Source organism: Nicotiana tabacum, chromosome 5 (assembly GCF_000715075.1).
Source record: "Nicotiana tabacum cultivar K326 chromosome 5, ASM71507v2, whole genome shotgun sequence".
NCBI classification, from domain to species: Eukaryota; Viridiplantae; Streptophyta; class Magnoliopsida; order Solanales; family Solanaceae; genus Nicotiana; species Nicotiana tabacum.
In genome coordinates, this window is record NC_134084.1 from 94,555,887 (window position 1) to 94,579,672 (window position 23,786).

General features: G+C 35.3%; 2 protein-coding genes across 3 annotated transcripts; both read left to right on the forward strand.

Annotated features, from left to right (window-relative positions):
* Positions 1-2,675: 2,675 nt before the first annotated feature.
* On the forward strand, positions 2,676-11,720 carry LOC107784324 (condensin-1 complex subunit CAP-D2-like). Its single transcript, XM_016605449.2, has 16 exons — positions 2,676-2,951; positions 3,378-3,727; positions 4,118-4,278; positions 4,352-5,540; positions 5,650-5,841; positions 7,027-7,668; positions 7,764-7,940; positions 8,416-8,483; positions 8,574-8,796; positions 8,879-8,978; positions 9,151-9,266; positions 9,343-9,400; positions 9,811-9,962; positions 10,071-10,272; positions 11,144-11,302; positions 11,377-11,720. The coding sequence occupies exons 1-16, from the start codon at positions 2,804-2,806 to the stop codon at positions 11,475-11,477; spliced, it is 4,038 nt and encodes a 1,345-aa protein (XP_016460935.2). The 5' UTR covers positions 2,676-2,803; the 3' UTR covers positions 11,478-11,720.
* Positions 11,721-15,648: 3,928 nt separating this feature from the next.
* On the forward strand, positions 15,649-23,700 carry LOC107784322 (cystathionine beta-lyase, chloroplastic). Of its 2 annotated transcripts, none has more exons than XM_016605442.2 (13): positions 15,649-15,803; positions 16,536-16,698; positions 16,791-16,939; positions 17,401-17,471; positions 17,557-17,648; positions 17,905-17,992; positions 18,069-18,180; positions 18,301-18,397; positions 18,483-18,564; positions 19,904-20,021; positions 21,351-21,458; positions 21,577-21,679; positions 23,330-23,700. In XM_016605442.2, exons 1-13 carry the CDS (start codon positions 15,741-15,743, stop codon positions 23,503-23,505), a joined length of 1,422 nt encoding a protein of 473 aa, XP_016460928.1. In that variant the 5' UTR covers positions 15,649-15,740; the 3' UTR covers positions 23,506-23,700. The 2 variants fall into 2 exon arrangements, with proteins under 2 accessions (XP_016460928.1, XP_075109938.1); XM_075253837.1 differs by lacking the exon at positions 15,649-15,803 and adding an exon at positions 15,821-15,924.
* The last annotated feature ends 86 nt before the right edge of the window (positions 23,701-23,786 follow it).

A 23,786-nucleotide genomic window follows, 5' to 3' on the forward strand; every position in this document is an offset into this window, starting at 1 on the left:
GTGCATTAATCATAGGTTTGGATTCATATTTTGAATGAAGTTATGTATCATGCAATATTTGTAATAAAAAGATCAATCGTGGCAACAATATCTACTTTTGTAAAGGTTGCAGTATAAAATGTAAATATCCAATTGCTAGGTAATAAATTGCGTATACTATAATATGTCATTTATGTAGTTGGGTTGTTAATTTATATTTATCCACAATTCTACTTACAAGTATAAGGTCTATTTGATTGTCGGGGATAAGACATCTACGTTATCATGCTTGAGGGACTTGAAAACTTTATTGTCACAAAGGTGTACAAGATAGATGATATGCTTGAGCTTGAATACCGGAATAAAATGGTTAGGGAGGCCAATCCATCTGATAGTCATCCGAGCAACATAAATATTGATGATTAGACAACTCGTACAATTGTTTATTTATTATCTTATTTCGTCAATAAATTTTTTTTGAATGATTCTCCGTCAGCTGATGTAATTGATCAACCATTATTCGATTCCGGCAACAATAAATCTAATTAAAGAAAAGGCGCAATGCTTTGTCGTCCAGAGAAATTTAAAAAAACAAACAAACAAACAAACAAGAGGATTAACGCCTCTAAATTTATTATTAATTTTAAGATATAAGCTAAAATGCATAAGTAAAAGAAAGCATTTTTTTTGGACTTTTGTCAATTAATGAAGCAACTAAAATACAGTTAGTCAAGAAAATAGCTAAAATTTGGCAACAAATATATACTTTAGGAGAATTAAATAGGTCCAAATTAGCTGTTTGCAATATAAATAACAAAACGGCGAATAAATACAATTTTGAATTTATGTAACCGAATGATCCCTAAAGAGTGGGGAAGGGCGAACATAAAAGACGTAAAATTATCTAGTTATTGATGTAACACTTTGTTATGACCTGTCAAACGGGCTGAGTTGACCCTTTCCCGGTCGGACCAAATCGGTTGAAATTCGGGCCGGACCGGACAAGTAGTTAGGGGCCGGGTGGGCTGGGTTAGGGGTTGGTCCGTTCACCAAAAAAGATCCGGTTAATCGGACCGGTCAAACCCAATCAACAAAAAAATATTGTTGAACCGGTTAACCGGCCCGAACCGATTTAACGGCTAGAAATCTGATTTTTTTTTATGTCATATGACCGTTGTCCAACGGGTTGATTGCAAGAATAGTCTTTTTTTGGGGCAATATTTTTTTAACAAATAACACTTTTAGTAAATACTAATTTAGCCATGTGAAAACTATAAATACACTCCCATCTTCTTTATTTCTTCACTAGTCTCTCATTTCTCAAACTCAAATTCTCAATTCAAGTTAAATCATGCCCCGTACTTCTAGAGTGCGCTCATATGTTTGGGAACACTTTGAGGTGGTAGGAGAAAATGAAGAAGTTCACAAAGTAAAGTACACGAATGTTATAGTCCTAAATCTTCGTCTAAAGTGGGTGGGCACAAGCTATTTAAGGAGGCATATGAAGAGTTGTCTTAAGCGTCCTCAAGAAATTCGTATTTAAGTTGATTTGAGACAATTTGTGTTATTTTAAAATTATTAGACGTATTTATGCTTAATGTTTTAGTTTGTTAGATCAATTTGAAGTATTATTATGCAATACAAATTTAGTTTTACTCTTTTTCGTTAATTTAGTTGTTGTTAAATGTAAACGTTAATTTGTAAGTTTGAAATTAAAAAAGAACTTGCAAATTATAGGTGCAATTTTTTTCCATCTTCATTGTATTCTATTGTCTTAAATTCTTAATGAAATATTCAAAAATTCAAATATAAAGATTTTAAAGCCTTTGCATCCTTTTATTCAAACACTCTTTTTATAAGATTGTTTTTTTGTTTTATATTTTTACTTTATATTAATATAAATTACGATAGTTATACAAAATAAAAAATAGAAAAATAATACTAACCCGACTCGGGCCGGCCCATTGGATCCGTAATCCTTCCCGTACATTTTTTATCCGGATGGACCCGGACCCGTTAAGCGCGATTTTGAATAACTTATAATCGGCCCGGATTGGAAACCGACCGATCACCTTTTCCCAATCCGAACCGGCCCGACCCACCCGTTAAACACCCATAGTTAGGAGTATCGTGGGAAAACAAAGCTGTTTGGTCTGCGAAAAAATATTTATAGAAATTATAATGTAAACTTATAATTCGAGATTAAATAATAACGAAATTACGTGGTAAATATGCCTTTCTATTTGATTGTTTTGTTCAAAGATAAGTTAATTCAAAAATTATTATGTCATGCTGAATATGATATTTCTACAAAAGATTTATGGTACAAATAATTCCTTGTATCGAAATGAAAAACCTGAACCAGTTGATTAAAAAAAACACTATCCTAGTGCTCCATCTCACGGTTAATAATTATAGCTTGTTGGACCAAATTTTTTCAATTTTAGTAGTATTTTTTTTAAAAAAAAATACCTTTTTTTAAGTTGAATTATTTGGCCAACCTTTTGAAAAAAAAAAAGTAGTTTTGAGAATAGCCGAAAACAGTTTTGAAAAGCAAAAAAGTAACTTCTATTTATGTGAAAACACTTTTTTAAAAGCAATTTTAAACAAAATACACTTAAAAATAATTTTTAAAAGTACAGAAGTACTTTTCAAAATTCAAAGGGTCAAACAATTTTGTGCCTCTTCTCTTCCCGCTCCCATACACCCACATTTTCCATTTCAAACTCCCCCACCCCTCTCTCATCTTTTCTGCGATTCAAAAACAGATCAGGAAATCCCACCTTCTTTCTCTACTCAGAGATCCTCAAACTCTCACTCTTAAATGGCTCCATCTTTCGTATTTCCCCAAAATTTACATTCTCTGGAGGAGGAAGTGGAAGACTCCGACACTGATAGCAATCGCCTCAGTGTTCAAAATCCCACTTCACTCACCACTCTCCCTCCTTCTCAATTAGAAGAATTCGTCAAAGGTCAGTTTTCCTCCATATTTCATACCAAATTTTGGTTCGTTTTTCGATTTTTCCTATTTTTTTTTTTTAATTTTACAATTGAGGGTTCTCATTTCCTCTTCATTTTTTTTTTCAAATAGGTTTTCATTGTTTTTTCCATTCCTTCACCTAGTTTCCCATTCTTGTTTCAATTTTTCAACTGGATTCTCATGCTCTTTTCAAACCTTTTCAACTGGGTTCTCATGTTTTTTTGTTTTTTGTTTTTTTCAACTGGGTTCTCATTCTTTTTCTATTTCCCGCCTTGTTTCTCTAAATCTTCAATCTTTTTTAAAGAAAATCAAATTGGTATTGACATGTGATGAGTTGCGCTTAAATGGAGAAGTGAGGAATCATATATCCGACCTCAACTTGTTTGGGACTGAGTTGTTGTTGTTGTTGTGTAAACAGGCGTCTCCTTCGACCTTTCTGACAAAGAGCTTTTCTGCGTGGAGGAGCAGGAAGTGTTTGATCGCGTGTATTCCCTGGTGAAGGAGTTTGCTTGCCTTACTCCTGGTTGTAAGCTCAATCTAGTGGAGTCTCTTAGGTCCAATCTTAGCGTACTGCTCCCTACGGTGGATTCACTCTTGAGGGTGTCTCAGCAAAAGGAGGGAAATGCTGATGAAGGTGAGGAGGAGGAGGATGAGCGTTCGCTTGCTGATCGAGTGGCATCATATCGAAATGCTTTCAAGATTTACACTTTCTTCCTCATTCATATTGTGCTCATTGAGGAGTCTAACTCTAGTTCTAACAAGACAAAAGTAAACTCCTTTCTTTATCTTATTCTGTGTGTATGTTTGATGCATGTATCATGTTCGTGAGGGTGGAATATTTTGAATTAGTTGTGAGGAATTTACTGATTTTAGTCAATGCAACTGCATGTATGAGTGTGTCTTCTTGCTGGTAATGGAATATTGGAATTTGCAGGTGTAGTTGGTAGGAGTATTAAAAATGATTGAAGTAAGGCTGTTATATTGATGGTTGTAACTTCGGTGTTTTCTCAAGGGACTCTGGTAGAATTTGAGCTTAGTTAATTTTGTGATGTCCTCTGTGTATTTATTTCCATTATACCCCTTCTTTGGAAGTATATCTTCCTTTTTGTATCATACTGAAATTTGGAGGGCAATTGAGAGTACTGTTGGCTGGTTTAGGTTGTTGCTAGTAGTCGGAAGAAGCAACTTGTCAGTGCGTGGAGTTGGGAGCCACAAAGGGCAAGGATACTGAACTTGGTTGCAAATTCATTAGAGATCAACCTCTCACTTCTCTTTGGATCATCAGACCCCGATGAAAATTACTTGTCCTTCATTGTGAGGTAAGGGCATTTTTTTTTGATTCTCTATTGGTGGATCAAATACTAACCAAATCTGATGATGTGTTTGCTGTAGGAATGCTTTTTCGATATTTGAGAATGTGGCAGTCTTAAAAGATTCAGATGCAAAAGATGCCTTGACTCGCATAATTGGGACATGTGCTACCAAATACCACTATGCTGCACAATCATGTGCTTCAATTTTGCACCTGGTTCACAAATATGATTTTGCAGTTTCTCATTTGGCTGATGCAGTTGCTTGGGCTGAGAAGAAGTATGCTGATGGTAGTGTGGCTTCTTCTCTTATCAGAGAGATAGGGAGGACAGCCCCGAAAGACTATGTGAAGGATACTGTAGGGGCTGAAAATGTTGGGCGCTTTCTCGTAGAGCTCGCTGATAAAATGCCAAAGTTGTTCTCAACTAATATTGGCTTATTAATCCCACATTTTGGAGGTGAATCTTATAAAATAAGAAATGCTCTTGTTGGGGTGTTGGGTAAGTTGGTCATGAAGGCTTTTGACGATGCTGAATTTGAAGTGAGTTCTAAATCCATTCGTCTCCGAACCAAACAGGCCATGCTGGAAATCTTGTTGGAACGTTGCAGGGATGTGTCAGCCTATACAAGGAGTCGAGTGCTTCAAGTCTGGGCTGAATTATGTGAAGAGCATTCAGTTTCGATAGGCATGTGGAATGAGGTTGCAGCAGTAGCAGCTGGGAGGTTAGAGGATAAGAGTGCAATTGTCAGAAAATCTGCACTCAGTCTCCTTATAATAATGTTGCAGCACAATCCCTTTGGACCCCAGCTTCGAGCAGCATCTTTTGAAGCAACCTTAAAACAATACAAGAAAAAGTTAGATGACCTAGGACCAAAGACTCAGTCAACAAGTGTTTTGGATGGATTGCCTTCCTATGGTGAAACTAGTAATGGAGATGGTGAGGTCCACGATGTGGGTGAAGGGATGAACAAGGAACAGGATAATAGTCTGACCGACAGCTTCTTGCCTCATGAGGAAGATCTGATAGGCCAGAAGGATGATGATTCTGTCCCAGATGTTGGGAATTTGGAGCAAACAAGGACCTTGGTTGCATCGCTCGAGGCAGGTTTGAGATTTTCCAATTGTGTGTCTGCCACAATGCCAACCCTTGTCCAATTAATGGCCTCATCTTCTGCCACTGATGTGGAGAACACAATTCTTCTGCTGATGAGATGCAGACAGTTCCAAATAGATGGTTCCGAAGCCTGCCTCCGGAAAATGTTGCCACTGGTAATGCTAACTTTGAATGATTGGAGCACGTCCAATTCCAATATCCTTTATTGTATGATTTTTTAATGAGCTTTATTAAAAAATCTGACCTAATAAAGCACACCTGCAGGTATTTTCACAAGACAAAGCAATTTATGAAGCTGTTGAGAATGCTTTCATTACAATATATGTTAGGAAGCATCCAGAGGAAACTGCTAAGAATCTCTTGAATCTTGCTATAGATTCAAATATCGGAGATCTTGCTGCATTGGAATTCCTAATTGGAGCCTTAATGTCCAAGGGTGACTTAACGACTAGCACAGTATGTAATCTGTAAAATTATTCCAATCTTTTTCATTTTGTGAATTTCTAAATCAGAAATCTAGTAAGGTGTGACTCAAGAAGTTGTAAGATCTGTTTTTTTAAGCATGGTAGAATGGTTTCCTTTCTTACTTTGAGGAGCTTCTTTGGAGGGAAAATGCCATAATTTAATTCTCTTAAATTGTTTTTAGGAAATGAAAATCAGATGTGTATTTTACTGGATGATAATTGCTGATTTACTAGCCTTAGAAATTGTTGTTAAGCATAAGCTAGAGATACATGGGTTCAGTGTTGTAATGTGCATTCATGGGCTAAAGATTATCATTTTTTCCGAAAAGTGTTATTTATCCTTCTATCCAGGTTTAATAGATTTAATCGCCTAAACAATGATCTGCTATTGGACTATAAGTGGTTATTTCACACATTTAAACGGAAATCATTGCCGACTTGCTGGAACGGTTATGTCTTGTGTGGCAATGTGGGATCATTTGACAGTATAACAAATTAAGGATTTGTGAAGGAATCATCTTTCATATAATTTGAAACTTGATACTGATAAAGAGCTCGGTTATCTACAATTTATCATAGACTTGACAAAGGCCTTTAAATTTATTGTATTAGGAAACCCTCAGGGGTTGGCCTGGTGGCAATTGACTTGAGCCTTGGGGTTTGCTCCCTTTCAAGGTCTCAAGTTCGAAACTCACTGGGTGCAAACAATTTCTGAGGGCCATCGGACTGGGTAAAACCTGAATTAACCGCGGTGCACTTGCGGGAAACTCCTTGCCGAGGGCCTGTGCACCTCCGGGATTAGTCGGGGCTCGAAGAGACTCGGACACCCGGTGCAAATCAAATTTTTTTTATTGTATTAGAAAAATTTGCAACCTGACAGAAATGGCAAGTGAGTCATCTTTTCTCATTCATACAAGGATTAGTTAATGTCTTAGAAGCTCCTTTATTTATCAACACGGTGCTATAAGCTATCTCTGTCATGAATTGAAAGTGTCAACTCTATTGATTTCAATAAGCTATATTGCCTTTCCTCAACTCACTTTGATTTAATGTGAATTAACCCATCCTCATAACAAATGGATAAGCTTTACTTATCTGATACCTCACTCAATTTTTTTTTTTTTTTTTGCTTAAAGCTTAAGGGAAAACTTTAATAGTGATTCATTTAATTTTGCAGTTGTCAGCATTATGGGATTTCTTCTGTTTCAATATCGCTGGAACAACTGCAGAACAAAGTCGTGGTGCTTTATCTATTTTATGCATGGCAGCAAAAACATCAAATGCTGTTCTCAGCTCTCACTTACAAGACATCATTGACATAGGCTTTGGGCGTTGGGCAAAAGTGGAACCTTTACTTGCTAGGACAGCATGTCTTGCTATTCAGAGGCTGTCTGAAGAGGACAGGAAAAAATTGTTATCCACTAATGGAAGTCGTGTATTTAGTATCTTAGAAAGCTTAGTTACTGGCTTTTGGCTTCCTGAACATATATGGTATGCTGCTGCAGATAGAGCAATAGCTACTATATATACTATCCATCCGTATCCTGACAAAATGGCTGCTGATCTGGTGAAGAAATCTCTTAGTTGCGTATTTGATTGTAGTGACGGGGATGAGCTACAAAATGGTAGCTCCAATATGCTAACCACAGTTCAAGTGACAAAACTCAGTAGGTTTCTTTTTGTCGTAAGCCATGTAGCTATGAACCAATTGGTTTACATCGAGTCTTCGGTCCGCAAGATTCAGAAAGAAAAAGCAAAGAGAGAGAAAATGGTTACTGAGGATAAGAGTGATTGCATAGATAATACTGGTGCACAGAAGGTGAAAAGGATCTTAAGGCACAATGATCTTTTTGATGAAGTCTGCAGCCATTTTCAACTTTAAATACATTATAATATTTCTTCTTCTTGTTGCAGGATAATGGTATCAATGCAGAGTTAGGTCTTGCAGCTTCTGAAGATGCATTCCTCGATACACTATCTGAAAGAGCAGAGAAAGAAATTGTATCTGGTGGTTCTCGTGAAAGAAACTTGATTGGCTATTGTGCACCTTTTCTTTCTAAACTCTGTAGGAATTACAGTTTGATGCAGAAGGTGATTGTTATACCTACACTGTCTATGTTTTTATGCTTTCAAACACCGGAACAATATCAACCCTTTTGATTTTTGCTCCTTGTTTAACTCACAAGAATCTCCATAATCAGATGGACCAGTATGAATCTTTAAGGTAGTTTGACTGACTGTGTATGTGTTTCGGAAGTCCGCGCAACATAGCTGTGAAGGATGTACTTTTATTCAGATTAAGTTAATAATCGTTAAGTCGCATTAGAGATCAAATGTGAAATGTTTGTTTTATGTACTATCAATATGTTACTTTGATGCCCTGGCTTTGGATTTTATATGTTATCAAGCACTTAAAGAGCAGCACAAGTTTCAATAATCTAAGGAAAAAATAGAACCTTCTAAACTCTATTAATATACCCAAGGGCAGTTTACTTCATTGCTTAATCAGTATTCTCAATCCAGCATCATTTAGTGGATACTGATATATCTTTTGTATCTCTTCCAGTACCCTGAACTTCAATCATCCGGAATGCTTGCATTATGTCGATTTATGATAATTGACGCAGACTTCTGGTTAGCCTTTTTTCTCAATTCCTGTTTTCTTGTTTTATTACTTACGTTGCGGAAAAAAAATTCTAAACATGTGTCTATGTAACTTCCTAGTGATGCAAATCTCCAGCTTCTTTTCACTGTTGTGGAGAATGCACCTTCTGAAACTGTTCGATCAAATTGCACTGTTGCTCTTGGAGATCTGGCAGTTCGTTTTCCTAATCTGTTAGAGCCATGGACAGAGCACATGTATGCAAGATTAAGAGATCCATCAGTTTCTGTGAGAAAGAATGCTGTATTGGTTCTTTCTCATCTGATACTGAATGACATGATGAAGGTTTGACTGGACTATCATACATGTGCATTTAGCTTTCTTGTCATAGTTTTTTAGCGTCTTGTTTTGTGTGTATCATCTCTAGGTGAAAGGTTACATAAATGAAATGGCCATCTGTTTGGAAGATGAAGATGAAAGAATTTCAAATCTAGCCAAACTTTTCTTTCATGAGTTGTCAAAGAAAGGTAGTATATCCACCCAACTTTTCTATCATCAGTTGCTAACAAAGAAGTAAATCAGTCTAATCTCTTTTCTAGCCTTTCTACTGTTGAGCTTCTTTTGGTCTGCTGTAGCATGTTGTGTGTGTACACATCAAATAATACTGTTTTTTTTCTTTCTTTAAACTTCTGTTTACAGGGAACAATCCTATTTATAACCTGCTTCCAGATATCCTTGGCAAGTTATCTAGCCAGAACTTGAAAGAAGAATCATTCTGCAGCATCATGCAATTTTTAATTGGTTCAATTAAGAAGGTACCATGAATCTGACTTGCTTCTTTGGGCTCTTTTTCATAATGGGATCGATTAAAATGTTTATTTGTGTTTTTAGGACAAGCAAATGGAGGCTCTTGTTGAAAAGCTGTGCCATAGATTTAGTGGAGTTACGGGTATGCAATCTGAACATTGTTTTGATTTGTCTCCAAGAATTTATGTACTCGATAAGCCCTGCTTTCTCTGCTTTTCAAAGATAAGGCGGTTGTCTAGATTGAGTTAGGTTTCTGCGAGCTTCAAAGAGGCTGATATACTTATTTGAGATTGGTTGAGTAGTTGCCAGTCATTCAGTATTTGGTACCACTACTTTGTGGGTGTCATTTGATATTTGCTTTCATAGTCAGCTCTCTATGCTGTTATAGCGGGCTTGTTTACTAAATTATGATTGCCTTTACAAGAATTTAAAAGAAAATTATAATTAGGAGAGCCTTAAAATGGAGAGATTTTAGTGGATAGATAGCTTTTAGTTACTATTTGAATTATCACTGGAGAAACTTTTGCATGTTGACATCCTTTTTTTATGCAGATGTTAGGCTATGCGAATACATCTCCTATTGCCTCTCTCAGCTATCATACACTGACAAGAGCATGAGAAAGCTGATAGAGTTGTTTAAGACGTATGAACATTCCTTATCTGAAGACTCTGTGATGGATAATTTTCGAATTATTATCAGCAAGGTAAGATTTGCTGTAGCATCACAAGACTTAGACTAGTTTTTGGCAGTTATTCGGAATTCATTTCACTGTGTTGAACCATTACTTGCCTGTTTGAATGTCTTCAATTAGGGGAAGAAGTTTGCTAAACCTGAACTCAGATCATGCATTGAAGAGTTTGCGGAAAAGCTGAATAAGTTCCACATAGAGAGGAAGGAACAAGAACTTACTGCCAAAAATGCTCAAAGCCATCAACAGAAAGTGGAGAGCTTGGAGAGCATTGTGGTGACTAAAACCGAAGAAGATGAAATTGGTGAATCTGAAATTACTGAAGGTAGACTTCTTCAAGTCTATTTCCTGTTCATTCAGTTATTAATTTTTGTTGTTTTACTTACAAGGTTCTTATTTTCAATTCAACTTTTTTATGGAGGAGGGCATTAGAGCTTCATGCTTGTCTCTTTAATTATATACAGCTCATTCATGTTTTTATTCCTCCAAAGAATTTAAAAACAATGCAGAGGAGGTAGTAGCTGTGAGCAAAACCTACGTGGTAGTACTTTACAGTGATATCAAAGGCGCGCTTAAGCCCTGAAGCGAGGCTTAAAACATGTTGAGCGCTTCGCCTCGCTTAGTGGGCGCTTCAGTGTTGTCATCAAGGCTCTAAGGCATGTTTTTCCTTGCCAATGAGCTTAATCCTAAGAGGCGACACTAAACAATATATAATTCACTTTGTCGTAAATTTTCTTCAGTTTATTTGTCCATATATTTGGCAATCATGCTTATAGATATTAATCTGGAACAACACATACATATTTGTAGTTTTTCTCCATTTGCGCCTTTTTTTATTAAAGCCCACGCTTTATTTCCGCTTTGCGCTTAAAGTCCCAACAGACCTTAGAGCTTTTTTGCACTTTTCGCTTTTGATAAAACTGGTACTTAGTGATCCTTCACTTGTAATTTTTTACAATCTAATTAAAAATTATGAGAGTTTTCAGAATTTGATACTTTTGTGAAAAAGCTCTAAAGTAATTTTGGCAAGAAAGCTGGAGCTATATGAGAGGGGAGGGTTATATGTAAGACGAACGAAGCCAACATGGTCCAGGATGGTCGTATCTGTTCTGATGATTTATGATGGGAGGGGGCAACAGTGCCTTATTGTGTTCTCTTGAATTTTCTCTGACTTAGTTTTCTTAATCCTGGAACAGATTCTGAAGTCACCGATCCATCAATGGAAGGGCAAACAGAATGTTCACCTTCGGAACCAAGATCTGCTGAGTTGGAAGCAAATTCTCATGCTTCCAGTGAGGTGACTGATTCAGCAATTGATGAAAATGAAGTTCAATCTCCTATAAGTCGCCCCCGAGGTCCCTCACATGTCCTATGTCCTTTCACAACATTTTTCCCAACGGGGTGAAAACTAACACTTGAATATTTGCAGGTGCCTATAGATCCAGAGCCAAAAACAGCAGTAAAAGTGATCAAAACCTTGAAACTTATACTTCCACTAGAAGAACCACGAGGTCCAGCCGTAGGAGCTAATCCACCCTCTTAGAATTAGACGTTTCTGTGCATTTTCATTTTATTCAGGGCAGTGAGTTGACATTCCTGACTCATGTTCTGTATGCTAACTTTGTCGATAGTAAATGTCTTTCTCTTTGCCCTTGTCTGTAAGCCTAAGCATATCTGGATCACTTTCCCATAAATATGCAATATTCAGTCTGGCATGAGTTCTATGGAGACTCAGGCAATTTTATGCATCATATGTTAGTCATTCTCTACAAAGGTTGAATCAGTTTTGCTTTCTCACTAAAAGGATAATAAGTAAAAGGAACTCCTTGCTCTACCAAATGTTAACTTTAACTTATGAAAAATACAAATGGTGTACGCATTACAATGGATATGTTTTCTGTCCTGGTCACTTAAAAAGACATTGCAAGCTTAAAATGGTCACATAATGTTGGATACATTTTAGGCAGAGTAGAGGGTTGAAGTGAGCTCAACTGCTCAAGTGATTAACCAAGTGTTGTATGTGCTTTATGCCAAGCTCAGTAGCTATTTAAGCTCATTTTGCGAAGGATGAAAATCATTTACACTTCCTAACTTTGCTTTAAAAATCAAACTCCCCCTCAATTATGAACAATTATCATTCTCCCCCCCTTAATCCTACACAATCTCTATGTTGCCCTTGTTATTTTCAATTCCATCCTCAATCCCTTTTTATTGTATATGCTATTTTTATGATTTTACCTATACTTTAAATTATGTTATATTATAAATTATAATTTAAATTTATTAATATTATAAATAGAATATTCCTTTTTATAAATTTGTCACAAAATCTATCATACTTTTATGATTTTTATTTAATATAACGCGCATTAAGCATATCGCCGAGTTATATTTTCTTAGTGTTAAATAGATAATCTTTTAGAAGTTTGTTATAAAATCTGCCTTTATTTTTAATAATTATAAGATTTTATATTACCTGCATTGAGCATATATTTATAAGGTTCTCACTATTTTTATTTTCGATTATGTAAATAAATTTTTTAAATTTAATTTCTATTAATAACATTAAATTATCTTATTTTAATTTTTATTTTGCTCATCCTTTTTATTATTAAACATTATTAAATTATATGCTTGGTTATCATTTTTTACTTTTTTCACTTTGAAAATTACGTTTAGTTTTAATATAGGTACATAGAATAAATATTAGAAAAGAAAAAAAAATATCATGATGCTAAAAAGGTAAAAGATTAAAAATAAAAAGAAGTAAATGCTGATAATATAAAGGTTAAAATAGGCATTTTTTAAAAAGTTAACTGAGAAATGGGGGAGAATAACAGTTGTTCAAAGTAGAACGGGGAATTTGATTCTTAAAACAAAGTTCGGGGGTGTAGATGACTTTCTTCAAGCTCATTACTAGGTTGACAATTGTTATAAGGCTTCTGATAGGAGAATTTATTCACACACGGTGTTTGTATGAAACGATATTAATATATTATGGTGAGAATGTGCATTAATTGGGTTGGTATGAACATTGGGTGCCCAAATATTTTTTTTTATGGAAAAGATGTGGTGCAGGCTATGAACACGAGCTCCCATTTAAAACCCAAAAGACATTGAGCTCAACGGATACAATACAATACTCCAGCCTGTTGACATTTGGAAGACGTGTAATGTATTCGTGCTTGAGTTAGATCAATTAAAACAAATTTTAAAGATACTCCTAATAGACCATCAAAAGGGTTAATGCTGTAAAAATTACACAGGGCGCCCTATTTGGTCGCACCCATTTAATTTATACCCATTTTTTTTTTAAATTTTTTTAACTTGTACTCATTTTTTAAACAACTTCAGTCCCCTTTCTCCTCGTCAAAGTTATATCCGCCTCTTCTTTCTCAAACTTCTCCTTCTCCTTTTTCTGCAAGAAATCTGTTACGACTATGTATATAACTTGTATTCACACAACGTTTTTATTTAGGATTTCGTTTTCAAGAAATTAATAATCATTTTTAGAAAGAGTCTCTAGTACTTGGGATTTTTCCAACATAATTTGTGGAGAAACTTATTGCTATAGCCAGAAGCATAATTGAAACAAGTAGAAAGTTAACCTTGTATATGTGAATTATATGTTTCTGTGTTCAGAAAAAGAAAAATTTGTGTTGTCTGAATGTATAATAGAACTGTATAATGTATTTTCGAATATCAGTTGCTTAGCAATAAAATGGATGAGCAAAGCTGAGTGTGAGTTAGACGAAATGAGGTTGCTGCATTTAAAGCGGACGATAACATAAAAAGCTGATTTTTCCAGAAAAAACTTCAGCTCTAGAGTTGAAGTTTGCCAGTTACAAACAAAAACTTCAGCTCTAGAGCTGAAGTTCGACAGTTACAAAACAAAAACTTCAGCTCTAGAGCTGAAGTTCGACAGTTACAAAACAAAAACTTCAGCTCTAGAGCTGAAGCTTACAAACAAAAACTTCAGCTCCAGTTACAAACAAAAACTTCAGCTCTAGCGCTGAAGTTCGACAGTTACAAAGCAAAAACTTCAGCTCTAGAGCTGAAGCTTACAAACAAAAACTTCAGCAGCTGAAGTTCGCAGTTACAAACAAAAACTTCGACAGTTACAAAACAAAAACTTCAGCTCTAGAGCTGAACTTCAGGACTGACTACTAGAATGCTGAAGTTTTGCGTGATTGCCTTTGCTACTTCAGCCCCGTATGCTGAAGTTATGCGAAAAAGCGGGTACACTTGTAATTTTTTTTGCAAAGCGGACACAAGTTAAAACGTGACACAAAAAGCGGATATAGATGCAAGTGCCCCTTAATGCTTACTCGATAGAAACTGTTTTTATTTTTATTTTATAGAAAAATTACGAAACTTATTCAAAACTTCAAATTAGCGTGTTTTTGATTATGAGATAGTCATGAGTAAAAAAAAATATTTTTTTTATTCCTACTAGTGGATCATAGTTAGTAAAAAAAAGGGTCATTAGCTAAATAGTATGACACAAGTGTTTATCATTATCATTGAAAATTATTTATTTTCCATGTATAAATTGGAAAAAATAATAGAGAAATATAACTTGTTTCAAAATCAGGGCATAGTATGTATGGGTCCAAATTTGGTAACAACGGTAATGGATAAGGAAGACAAAAGGTGGGGTCGAACACGATATAACGATTGAAGGTCGTCCTCATAAAGGTCGACGCCAGAAGCGACCAACTGAGACAGGACAGTAACGGTAACTTAGGTTCAGAAATGTCAATAAAGAGTATTCATTTGGATATTTTTTATGTTGTACTTTTTAGGGTTTTTGGGGAATGTCCCTTATAAATAGGAAGAGAAAAAGAACAAAAAGGGATCTGCCTTTTTCGGAACTAGAACATATTGTAAAAATTGAGAGAAGAATAAAGAAAGAGTTATCTTATTCATTTATTCAAGCATATATTGTTGGATCTTTATCCATAAATCTCAAGATCCCATATACATTTTGACCTCTTGCTTTTCCACGTCATCTTCAGAGAAAGGAAACACCCAATCATGCAATCATTGGATGATGATTCCTTTACACTATAACCCTTGTCATTTATTATATATTTATGATATTACATACTCTGTCAATCATAGTGTATTAAGTTGGCTATTTAATGCTCATGAACCCTACTCGTTATACAGAGTTTTGTCTTATTTGATCTAGAATTTATTAAGTTCAACTGAGATTCGCCCTATTAACTTATTATTAATTAATTTAGCATTTATTTGCTCAAACATAATATATCATCATTTATGTTCAATATAGAACGAAAATAACTTAAGATCATGATCACTAATGATAAATTACAATAATTAAAAACTTAATTGTAAGATCAAAAAATGAAAATCTCAATATTTTTAAAAAAAGGTTTCGAGAATATGATTGTACCCTTCGTTATTATCTACATTAAACGAATAACTTACCATTCTATCTAACTCATTTAACACAAATTTTATCAATATGGAGTCAAACAAAGAAATTTATTTAAACTTTTAAAATGTAAAAAGTTTATGATTTATAGTACTTTTCAAGTAAATATTAAATATAAAATTTTCCTTCATAAAACTAAAAATAATCACACACCGAGAAGTGAATCAGCTGATTATTTAGGTACAATCAAAATTAAATAGCATCCCTCTTTATTTAATTAGATATCATGAAAAAAAAAACCCCTGGAATTAATGATAACAAAAATTTTGGCTTATATATTAGCAAATTTACATATTTTCAGTCCTTATTGAGAAAGAAGACAATTTTTGAAAATGTCATATTCTGTGTCTCTCAAGCAGCCCTTCAGCGTTCTGCCTACCTACCAAAACACCCATGTAAGTTACTGCCACTGCCCCTGTTACCCAATATGATTTATATGTTCATGTGGGTTTAATTTTTTTTTTTTTGGTGGATAAATCATTGGCAGAGAGAACAATTAGACAAATCTTGAACTGGGTTGTTATCTATACTCAATTTAGGCCTCAGAAATTGTATAAAGTTATGATTTTTGTAAAATTTTAATGCTTCAAGAGCTTCACCAGAATTGTTTTGCTTCTTGGGGCTCCCTAATTTTCCTCTGGGAAGCATACAGAATGTTTAAAGTGAAGAAATTAAGCCTGAGAAGTTAAAAAGTTGACATCTTTATGCTTCTATGAGCTTCACTCAGTTGTTTCTGCTTATTGGGGGCTCTCTAATTTTCTTAGGGGAAACATAAAAAAATATATAAAGTAGAGACATTTTAGCCTGAGAAGTTGAAAAGTTATTATCTTTATACTTCTATGAGCTCCATACAACTGTTTTGCCTTACTAATTTTTCTTCTGGGAAACATAAAGGATGTGTAATATAAAGCAATTTAAAATATTTTCTTTCTCTTTTTTCCTGAGATATTTTTGGGTCAAAGTAAAACACTTGTTTAAGCTAAGGCATCATCTTTTTGTTGTTTTCGGGCCTTTTTTCCCCTAAACGTAGATGACAAAATATAGTAGATTGCTCTTACTCCTATTTGTGGAGCAGCAAAACAAATGGCAAAATTTTTCTTCTGATAGAAGGTTGTGCTAATGTGTAGGGTAAATTACCTGTAAATTTTGAGGTGGCATTTGGGTGCAAAGCAACCTTCAATATGAAGGGAACTCTAATGGAAAAGAAATTCGAATTGAATTGCTCAATCGACAAAGAGATGGATCTCGCTGCATCAACTTTGGTCGATAGTGTTACTGAATGCTTTGATGGTTTGTAACAAATCAATTTGTATACGAGGATAAATGAGTTTTGTTTATTTGGTTAATCTTAGAACTAAGTTGTACATATTGATTTATGGCAGAGAACGGGGTAGTGGAACTGCCTCCTCGAGTGGAGGCTAGGGAAGCAAAGGAGCCAAGTGTTTCAACAATGTTGATGAACTTCAGTAACGAGTTTGATCCTTTCGGTGCCTTAAGTACCCCCTTGTATCAAACGTCTACGTTTAAGCAAGTAAGATTGAAGATACCTTGGTAGTGGAATGCAATTTCATACTACATTGCAAAACTGCATTTTTTTGTACAGCAACTTCTTTCGGAAGAATTTTGACGGTGCAATCTTGCTAACTATGTTCCTTAGTTACTTGTTTTTACTATCTTTAGCTGATATGTAATTATCGCCACAACATTTGGAGGTTTTGTCCGATATATTGGATCAAGATATGCAGTAATTTGCAAATATTATCACATGAAACAAGGATAGGAATGGAAAGTTAGTATTACATGCTTTGAATTGCTTCAATTGTGTGGAATATCTGTCGCAACTTCGTGTTGCTTCAACTCTCTCATCACATTGGTTTTCTGATTCAGCCTTCAGCCTATAATCAACAGCCTAAAAGTTAAAGTTCTTTGCTTCATAGACATAAGTAACAAAAAACTTGTCTTAACCCTGATTGTCTCTACATCCTTCTGCAGCCTTCGGCAACTGAAAATGGTCCATATGATTATACTCGGAGTGGAAATCCAACAAGGGATGTATTGGAAAAGTATGTCAAACTGTGTGCATACTGCTACTAATTGGAAGTTAACATTATTGTTATCATTACCATTACCACCTTTAAAAATTTTCAGGCTCCTTGCAGAGCTTGAGAAAGCAGATCGAGCATTTTGCTTTACTAGTGGAATGGCCGCCTTGGCAGCTGTAACTCGTCTTCTTCAAACTGGTATATATAAAAATCACACACGGGAAGCATTTGCATAAAAATGACCGAGCATGTGTATATCAGATAAATTATGCAACAAACTTCATTAGCACTTCTTCTTCTTAGTTTGTTGTACTCATTGGATATGGTTATACTTTCTTGTTGGTTGAGGCATTGTATCTTCATTTGATTCATGCTAGTATTTTCTTTCTTGACATCTCTGCTAGCTAATGATAGCTAACAAAAGAATATCTTGAAATCTTTTGATGTGTTATAGGTGAAGAGATTGTTGCCGGGGATGACATATATGGTGGTTCTGACCGGCTGCTGTCACAAGTAGTTCCAAGAGCCGGGATTCTGGTCAAGTTGGTACCTCTTTTCTTGAGGTAGCTTAATTTTCAATTAGGTTGTTATAATTTTGATTGTCACCTTATTGTACAGGCGAGTTGATACAACTAATGTAGATGAGGTTGCCTCTGCAATTAAGCCACAGACAAAGCTTGTTTGGCTGGAGAGTCCAACCAATCCCCGTCAACAAATTTGTGATATTCGTGTGGGTAATTGGCAGTGGCATATGTAGATTATGCACATACAGTTCTCTGTTTTTATCATAGCCGATTGATAGTGATATAATGACTTGTCTCATACTTTTCTTTCTTCTGATTTTATCCAGAAAATAGCCAAGATAGCTCATGCTCATGGGGCTCTTGTGCTGGTAGATAACAGCATTATGTCCCCAGTATTGTCTCATCCTTTGGAGCTCGGAGCAGGTATGTTCAAATACTTCTTCCGCTAAGTGGAACATTCTCCAGCAACATGCATGTGATGCTGGTTTACTTGCCCATGCTTTTGCAGATATTGTGATGCATTCAGCTACTAAGTTCATTTCTGGTCATAGTGATCTCATGGCTGGTGTACTTGCTGTCAGAGGAGAAAGGTTTAAAATCTATTCGTATATGTTTCATATTCTGATTTATTCTTATCTTATGATTGGTTATCCTCAGTGTTCTTCTTCACTTGTTTTCTCCGGGCCAAAACCAATTATCACATTAGGAGCTCGACTCTAGTGAACCTCAGTTCATAAGTATCTATCACATTATTGGTTTATCTTGTAATGAATAAGTTACCCATACTGAAACTCTAGAATTGTCCAAGAATAGGTAGCAAATGCTGATAAAAATATGCTTCCTTTTCCTTTCCCTTATGTAAATAAGATTTCTATTCTCTTTGGACTGCTTTGGAGGATGTAAAGGACAATATCTCGCATATTTTCCTTTTTTGAAATGGAATCTCTGAACTTTTCATCCTATATTTTGGAACTGGATTAAGGGCCTTCACTGAGCATGAGCCTTCACACTACTATAGGTAGCAAATGATGCTGTCCTTATAATTAAACATGAAGTTTAAGAGATTAGTTCATTTACAAAACTATATGTGCAAATTTATAGTTATATGCTAAGTTGCGCGGATTCTTCGTTTTTAGTGCCGCACCTGTCTCGACACGGGACCGGTCGTTCAACTAACTTCGGATACTTTGATCCCAACCCATTGACAAATTTGGGGGGGGGGGGAATTGAGATTTTGATTTGTCAAAATTAAAACTAAAACAAATTTAAGACATGGGAAATGGCATACCTTCAATATTATACTCCCTCTGTTCCAGTTTATGTGAACTTATTTCTTTTTTGGCCCGTTCCAAAAAAAATGATCCCTTTCTAAATTTGGTAATAATTTAGCTTAAACTTACAATTATACCCTTAATGAGAAGCTTTTATAACCACACAAATACTCTGTGCCCCTTTTTGACTTGTTTAGGACCACAAATTCCTAAAGTCTTCATTTTTTTTAACTCCGTGCCCAGTCAAACAGGTTCACATAAATTGTAACGGAGGGAGTAGTACTTTTATCTCATATTTGTTGCGTCGTGTTTCGGGAAAACCAAGAATTCAATTGTACAATATTCATGCAAGTTTTTCACTGAATATCTCTCAAAATTTATAATATCTTTATAACTCTATGTTTTATAATTTTGAATTTTCTTAGCCGAATCTCCGCACCATATCCATCCTGGATCCGCACCACTGAATCTTAAAAGTAAGATTTTGCCGAATCCGACACACGGATCCGTGCGCGTATTGGATACCCGCACCCGAGTCCGAGCATCTTAGGTTATATGTATAAAGTATTGAAAGTATATGATGTCTGATAGCTCGTTTCTCTTAGACATCTCAAATGTCCATTTTGTAATGTGCTTATAAATTTTCCTACAAAACCAGCTTGGCAAAGGCGATATACTTCCTACAAAATTCTGAAGGTGCAGGGTTAGCACCATTTGATTGTTGGCTTTGTTTAAGAGGGATTAAAACAATGGGTCTTCGCGTTGAAAAACAACAGGTATAAATTGTTTTTTTTTTGTTTCTTTTGTGGTGTACTAATTGCCCCCACACTCCTTATAGAAACATCTATGCCTTCCCGTGCTTTCTTAATTTCTTATTACTATTGGCATGCACGCTATTGCATCTTCAACTTTATATGGTTCCGAGAAGTTATGCTGGTTTGTAATACTCTGTTCTTCTCTCTATTAAATTTAGCCATGATAAGGTGATGCAAAAGGTACTTTATCTTAACTAAGTGCTGAGATTGCAAAAAGGATTACTTCTGAACTTTTGAAAACTGTGAAATTAGAAAAACTGGCAAGTCTATCTTATTTATCCATTTAGCTTTATTTTGTGTTTAATTGAAGACAGACGAGTAGTATGAGAATTAATTACTTTTCCCCTTCTGTCCCTCTCTTTGCCTAACTTAGTTGGTACCCGTAATTTACTTGTTACGACTTAATCAAATGAACAAGAGTATCTCATCTATGATAGATCAAGCTTTTAAATGTGATGCTTTGCAAAATTAAAAATGGTATCAAAGTAGATAAAGGTTATGAGTTCGAGTCTTGTCACCCATCAAAGAATTTTTTTCACGGGCCTGGCCTACCAAAAGATTTTGGCCTAGACGTGAGGTGGCGTGCTATGATGCAACTAAACAAAGAAAAATGTTACCCCTAATAGCTTAAACTTCTAGATGAGGTGATTCACATTCATCATGGTATTAGAGCACGTAGAGTCTCATCCACACCTATCATAACAAGATTTTTATGTACTTGGTCAATGGAAAAGAATTTGACCCACGATGAGGGGCATGTTATGAAATATACTTGTATAAATAGAAGTGCTATTTCTCATCGCTGAGCTTTTAGACGAGGTGGTTTATATACTTGCTTTAACGATAATGACTACGTCTCAGTCTCAAACAAGTTGGGTTGGCAATCCTCATTAATCACGTTCTCCATTTAAATCATCTCATGCCAATATAAATGAAAAAGTATTTGAAGTACTGTACCTTTTTCTATATGTATAAATCTCATAAAGGCTAAACCACTCCTAGAAAGCTGAAAGCGTGAGACCTACAGTAAATGTGCTGACATCTAAAACATATTATGCTAATATGCATTGTATATGTAGATCTTTTTCTTCTATTGCGCCCTATCTTTTGCCAAGTTCGCATGGATCCCCAAAAGCAACCACTTGCTATTAAAAGCAAAATATGCTCAGTTTGTAAAAGATTCTATTGACGTTACATATGTATACTTGGAGGTGCATGCTTGAAAACATGATAATTATTTCCTCAGTTTGGTGGTTTGAGTTCTAATAAATTAATTTTAATATCCGGCAGGAAAATGCACAGAAAATTGCTGAATTTTTATCTTCCCATCCACGGGTGAAGAAGGTCAACTATGCAGGTCTTCCAGACCATCCGGGGAGATCCTTGCACTTTTCTCAGGTATTTAAACATGTGAATATTTGGGGAATTTTGAACTGAAGCACTATGGTTGTCAGGTGTCCTGACCTGAAAGCTTTCCTTGAAAAAATATATGTCTGAAATGTTGATCTATTTACAGGCCAGGGGTGCAGGATCGGTGTTAAGTTTTTTGACAGGTTCTTTGGCGCTGTCTAAGCATGTGGCTGAAGCTACCAAATACTTCAGCATTACTGTCAGTTTCGGTTAGTTTCATGTTATACTCAATTACTTCTTCCTATAATAGTCTCACTTTTTTCCTATCAAAACATATACTTTCTTAAGACGTCAGCTTTACGTCTCTTTTCCCTTTTGATAAAAGTATACATGCAAATTGCGTTGGTAAAACAGAAACCAGGTTCTATTAGAGGCTGAAAACCTCATATCCCAGAAATTGGGTATTCTCAGTTTCTGCTCCTGTGTAGAATAGATGGATTAGTGAGAAGTACCAAAACAATATTCCCGGGTTTGTTTCTCGGAACGCCCCCAATTATTTGTTATCAATTATTTTCTTCATAAAAAGAAAGAAAGAATGGGCTAGGCACAGGGGCGGATGCACCTTTGCGCAAGCGGTGTCATCCGACACCGCTTCGCCGGAAAATCTAATTAAATATATATTTTATTAAATTTATAATATTATAAATAGCCGTTATAAAAATAAAACGAACATTATTGCAAAGGAAATGCATCTTGGTCCAGTGGCTAAGAAGCCAAGTATGAACGGGGAAGGTAAGGGGTTCGAAGCTCAGGAGCTCCTATATGTGTTTTGCTACATCTTTTTCTTTCCTTTTCTTTTTCTTGAAGATAAAATCTTTTAACTTTCAAAATTAAGCAAGTTTATCATCTGAAATTTATTTAACTTGGAAGAAAGAATCAATGAGGCGAATCATATTATTTTAAGTTCTTTGAAATTTATTCAAATATGAGAGATTGTGTGATGCCTTATATATATATATAGTACTATGACGCTTTATGAATAATTTTCAAAAAAGTAAAAACTCGTCGAGAAAAGTTATAATATTATAATATATTGCGTTTTATTGATATAAATTGAATCTTTTTTTTTTTTAAATATAGCATCTATGTTATATTTGTTTATTTATTCACTTTTTAAAATTGTCGACACCGCTTACGAAAAATTCTGCGTACGCCCCTGGCTAGGCAGAAAGATGGGAACCATGGGTAATATGCCTTTGCACAACAGCAATAAAGGAGACATAATTACCAATAAGAAGCATAGGGAACCATGGGTACATTGGGCTGTTTGATATCCAACTTGACTCGAGCATTTATTTGTAATTTGCTATCCGTGGAACACTTCCAATGGCAAGAGAGAAAATGTATGACAACCAATTAGGTCTTTTGGTTTTCCTTTAGGAAAATTAGCTGGGAATCAAAATTCCAGCTTTAATCTGTATAGTCATAATTGTAAATAACTCATGCATGCGAACATCCGCATGGAAAACAAAAATGATTGTGTGCGCTTCACACACTTGAACCTGCAGTCCACAGGATAATGGTGCAGAGTGACGCCAATGATTCATCAAATTGACGTTGCCTTCTTGCTAGAAAAGATTTTTTTGCGTCATATATAATTCCAGCCTACTTTTATTCATATTGTCATAATTCCGGAAAAACAATATGCTTTTTGTACATTTAACCCACTAGAACTTGCAGTCCATGAGACAATGTTACAGAGTGACGCAAATGATTCATCAAATGACCTCTTGTGTTTATGCTAGACAAGATCGTTAGCTTCATATTTAATTCAAAACTATGCCTACGTTGATGCCATTTATTATATTCCTGTTCTTGCGTCTGCCTCAAACATTGTTGTATTGTCCTCAAATTTGCAGGAAGTGTCAAGTCACTCATAAGCTTGCCTTGCTTCATGTCTCATGCGAGCATACCTGTTGAAGTACGAGAGGCTAGAGGTCTTACTGAGGATCTTGTTCGAATTTCTGTTGGGATTGAAGATGTCAATGATTTGATAGATGATTTAGACTATGCACTCAGGACTGGGCCAGCATAAAAGATTAATTTAAGCTTGTGGAATCAACCCAACCTTAAACTGTACTTTCAATTGTAGTGCCTGTAGCATCAATTCTTCTCATGGATGAATTGCATATTGCAGGTTAGTCAAAATGTCTGATTTCGCGCAATCCTGCTACTCGTGTAATCAATTTTGTTCTCTTTGGATTTTTCAAGTTTGATCTTTTGGTAAAAATTAAGAGTTGACAGCTAAAGGTGATGAATTAATGGCATGTTGCTAATCCAGTTTGTTGTTTCTACACCTTTGGTTTGTAATTTTGA

Excerpts from the sequence above, each read along its gene's own strand:
- LOC107784324 (XM_016605449.2), top strand. The coding sequence starts at position 2,804 with ATGGCTCCATCTTTCGTATTTCCCCAAAATTTACATTCTCTGGAGGAG. Across the intron at positions 5,541-5,649 it reads TCCGGAAAATGTTGCCACTG|GTATTTTCACAAGACAAAGC; the intron begins GTAATGCTAACT and ends GCACACCTGCAG. Across the intron at positions 7,941-8,415 it reads ATTACAGTTTGATGCAGAAG|TACCCTGAACTTCAATCATC; the intron begins GTGATTGTTATA and ends TATCTCTTCCAG.
- LOC107784322 (XM_016605442.2), top strand. The coding sequence starts at position 15,741 with ATGTCATATTCTGTGTCTCTCAAGCAGCCCTTCAGCGTTCTGCCTACC. Across the intron at positions 17,649-17,904 it reads AACTCGTCTTCTTCAAACTG|GTGAAGAGATTGTTGCCGGG; the intron begins GTATATATAAAA and ends GATGTGTTATAG. Across the intron at positions 18,398-18,482 it reads TCCTTTGGAGCTCGGAGCAG|ATATTGTGATGCATTCAGCT; the intron begins GTATGTTCAAAT and ends ATGCTTTTGCAG.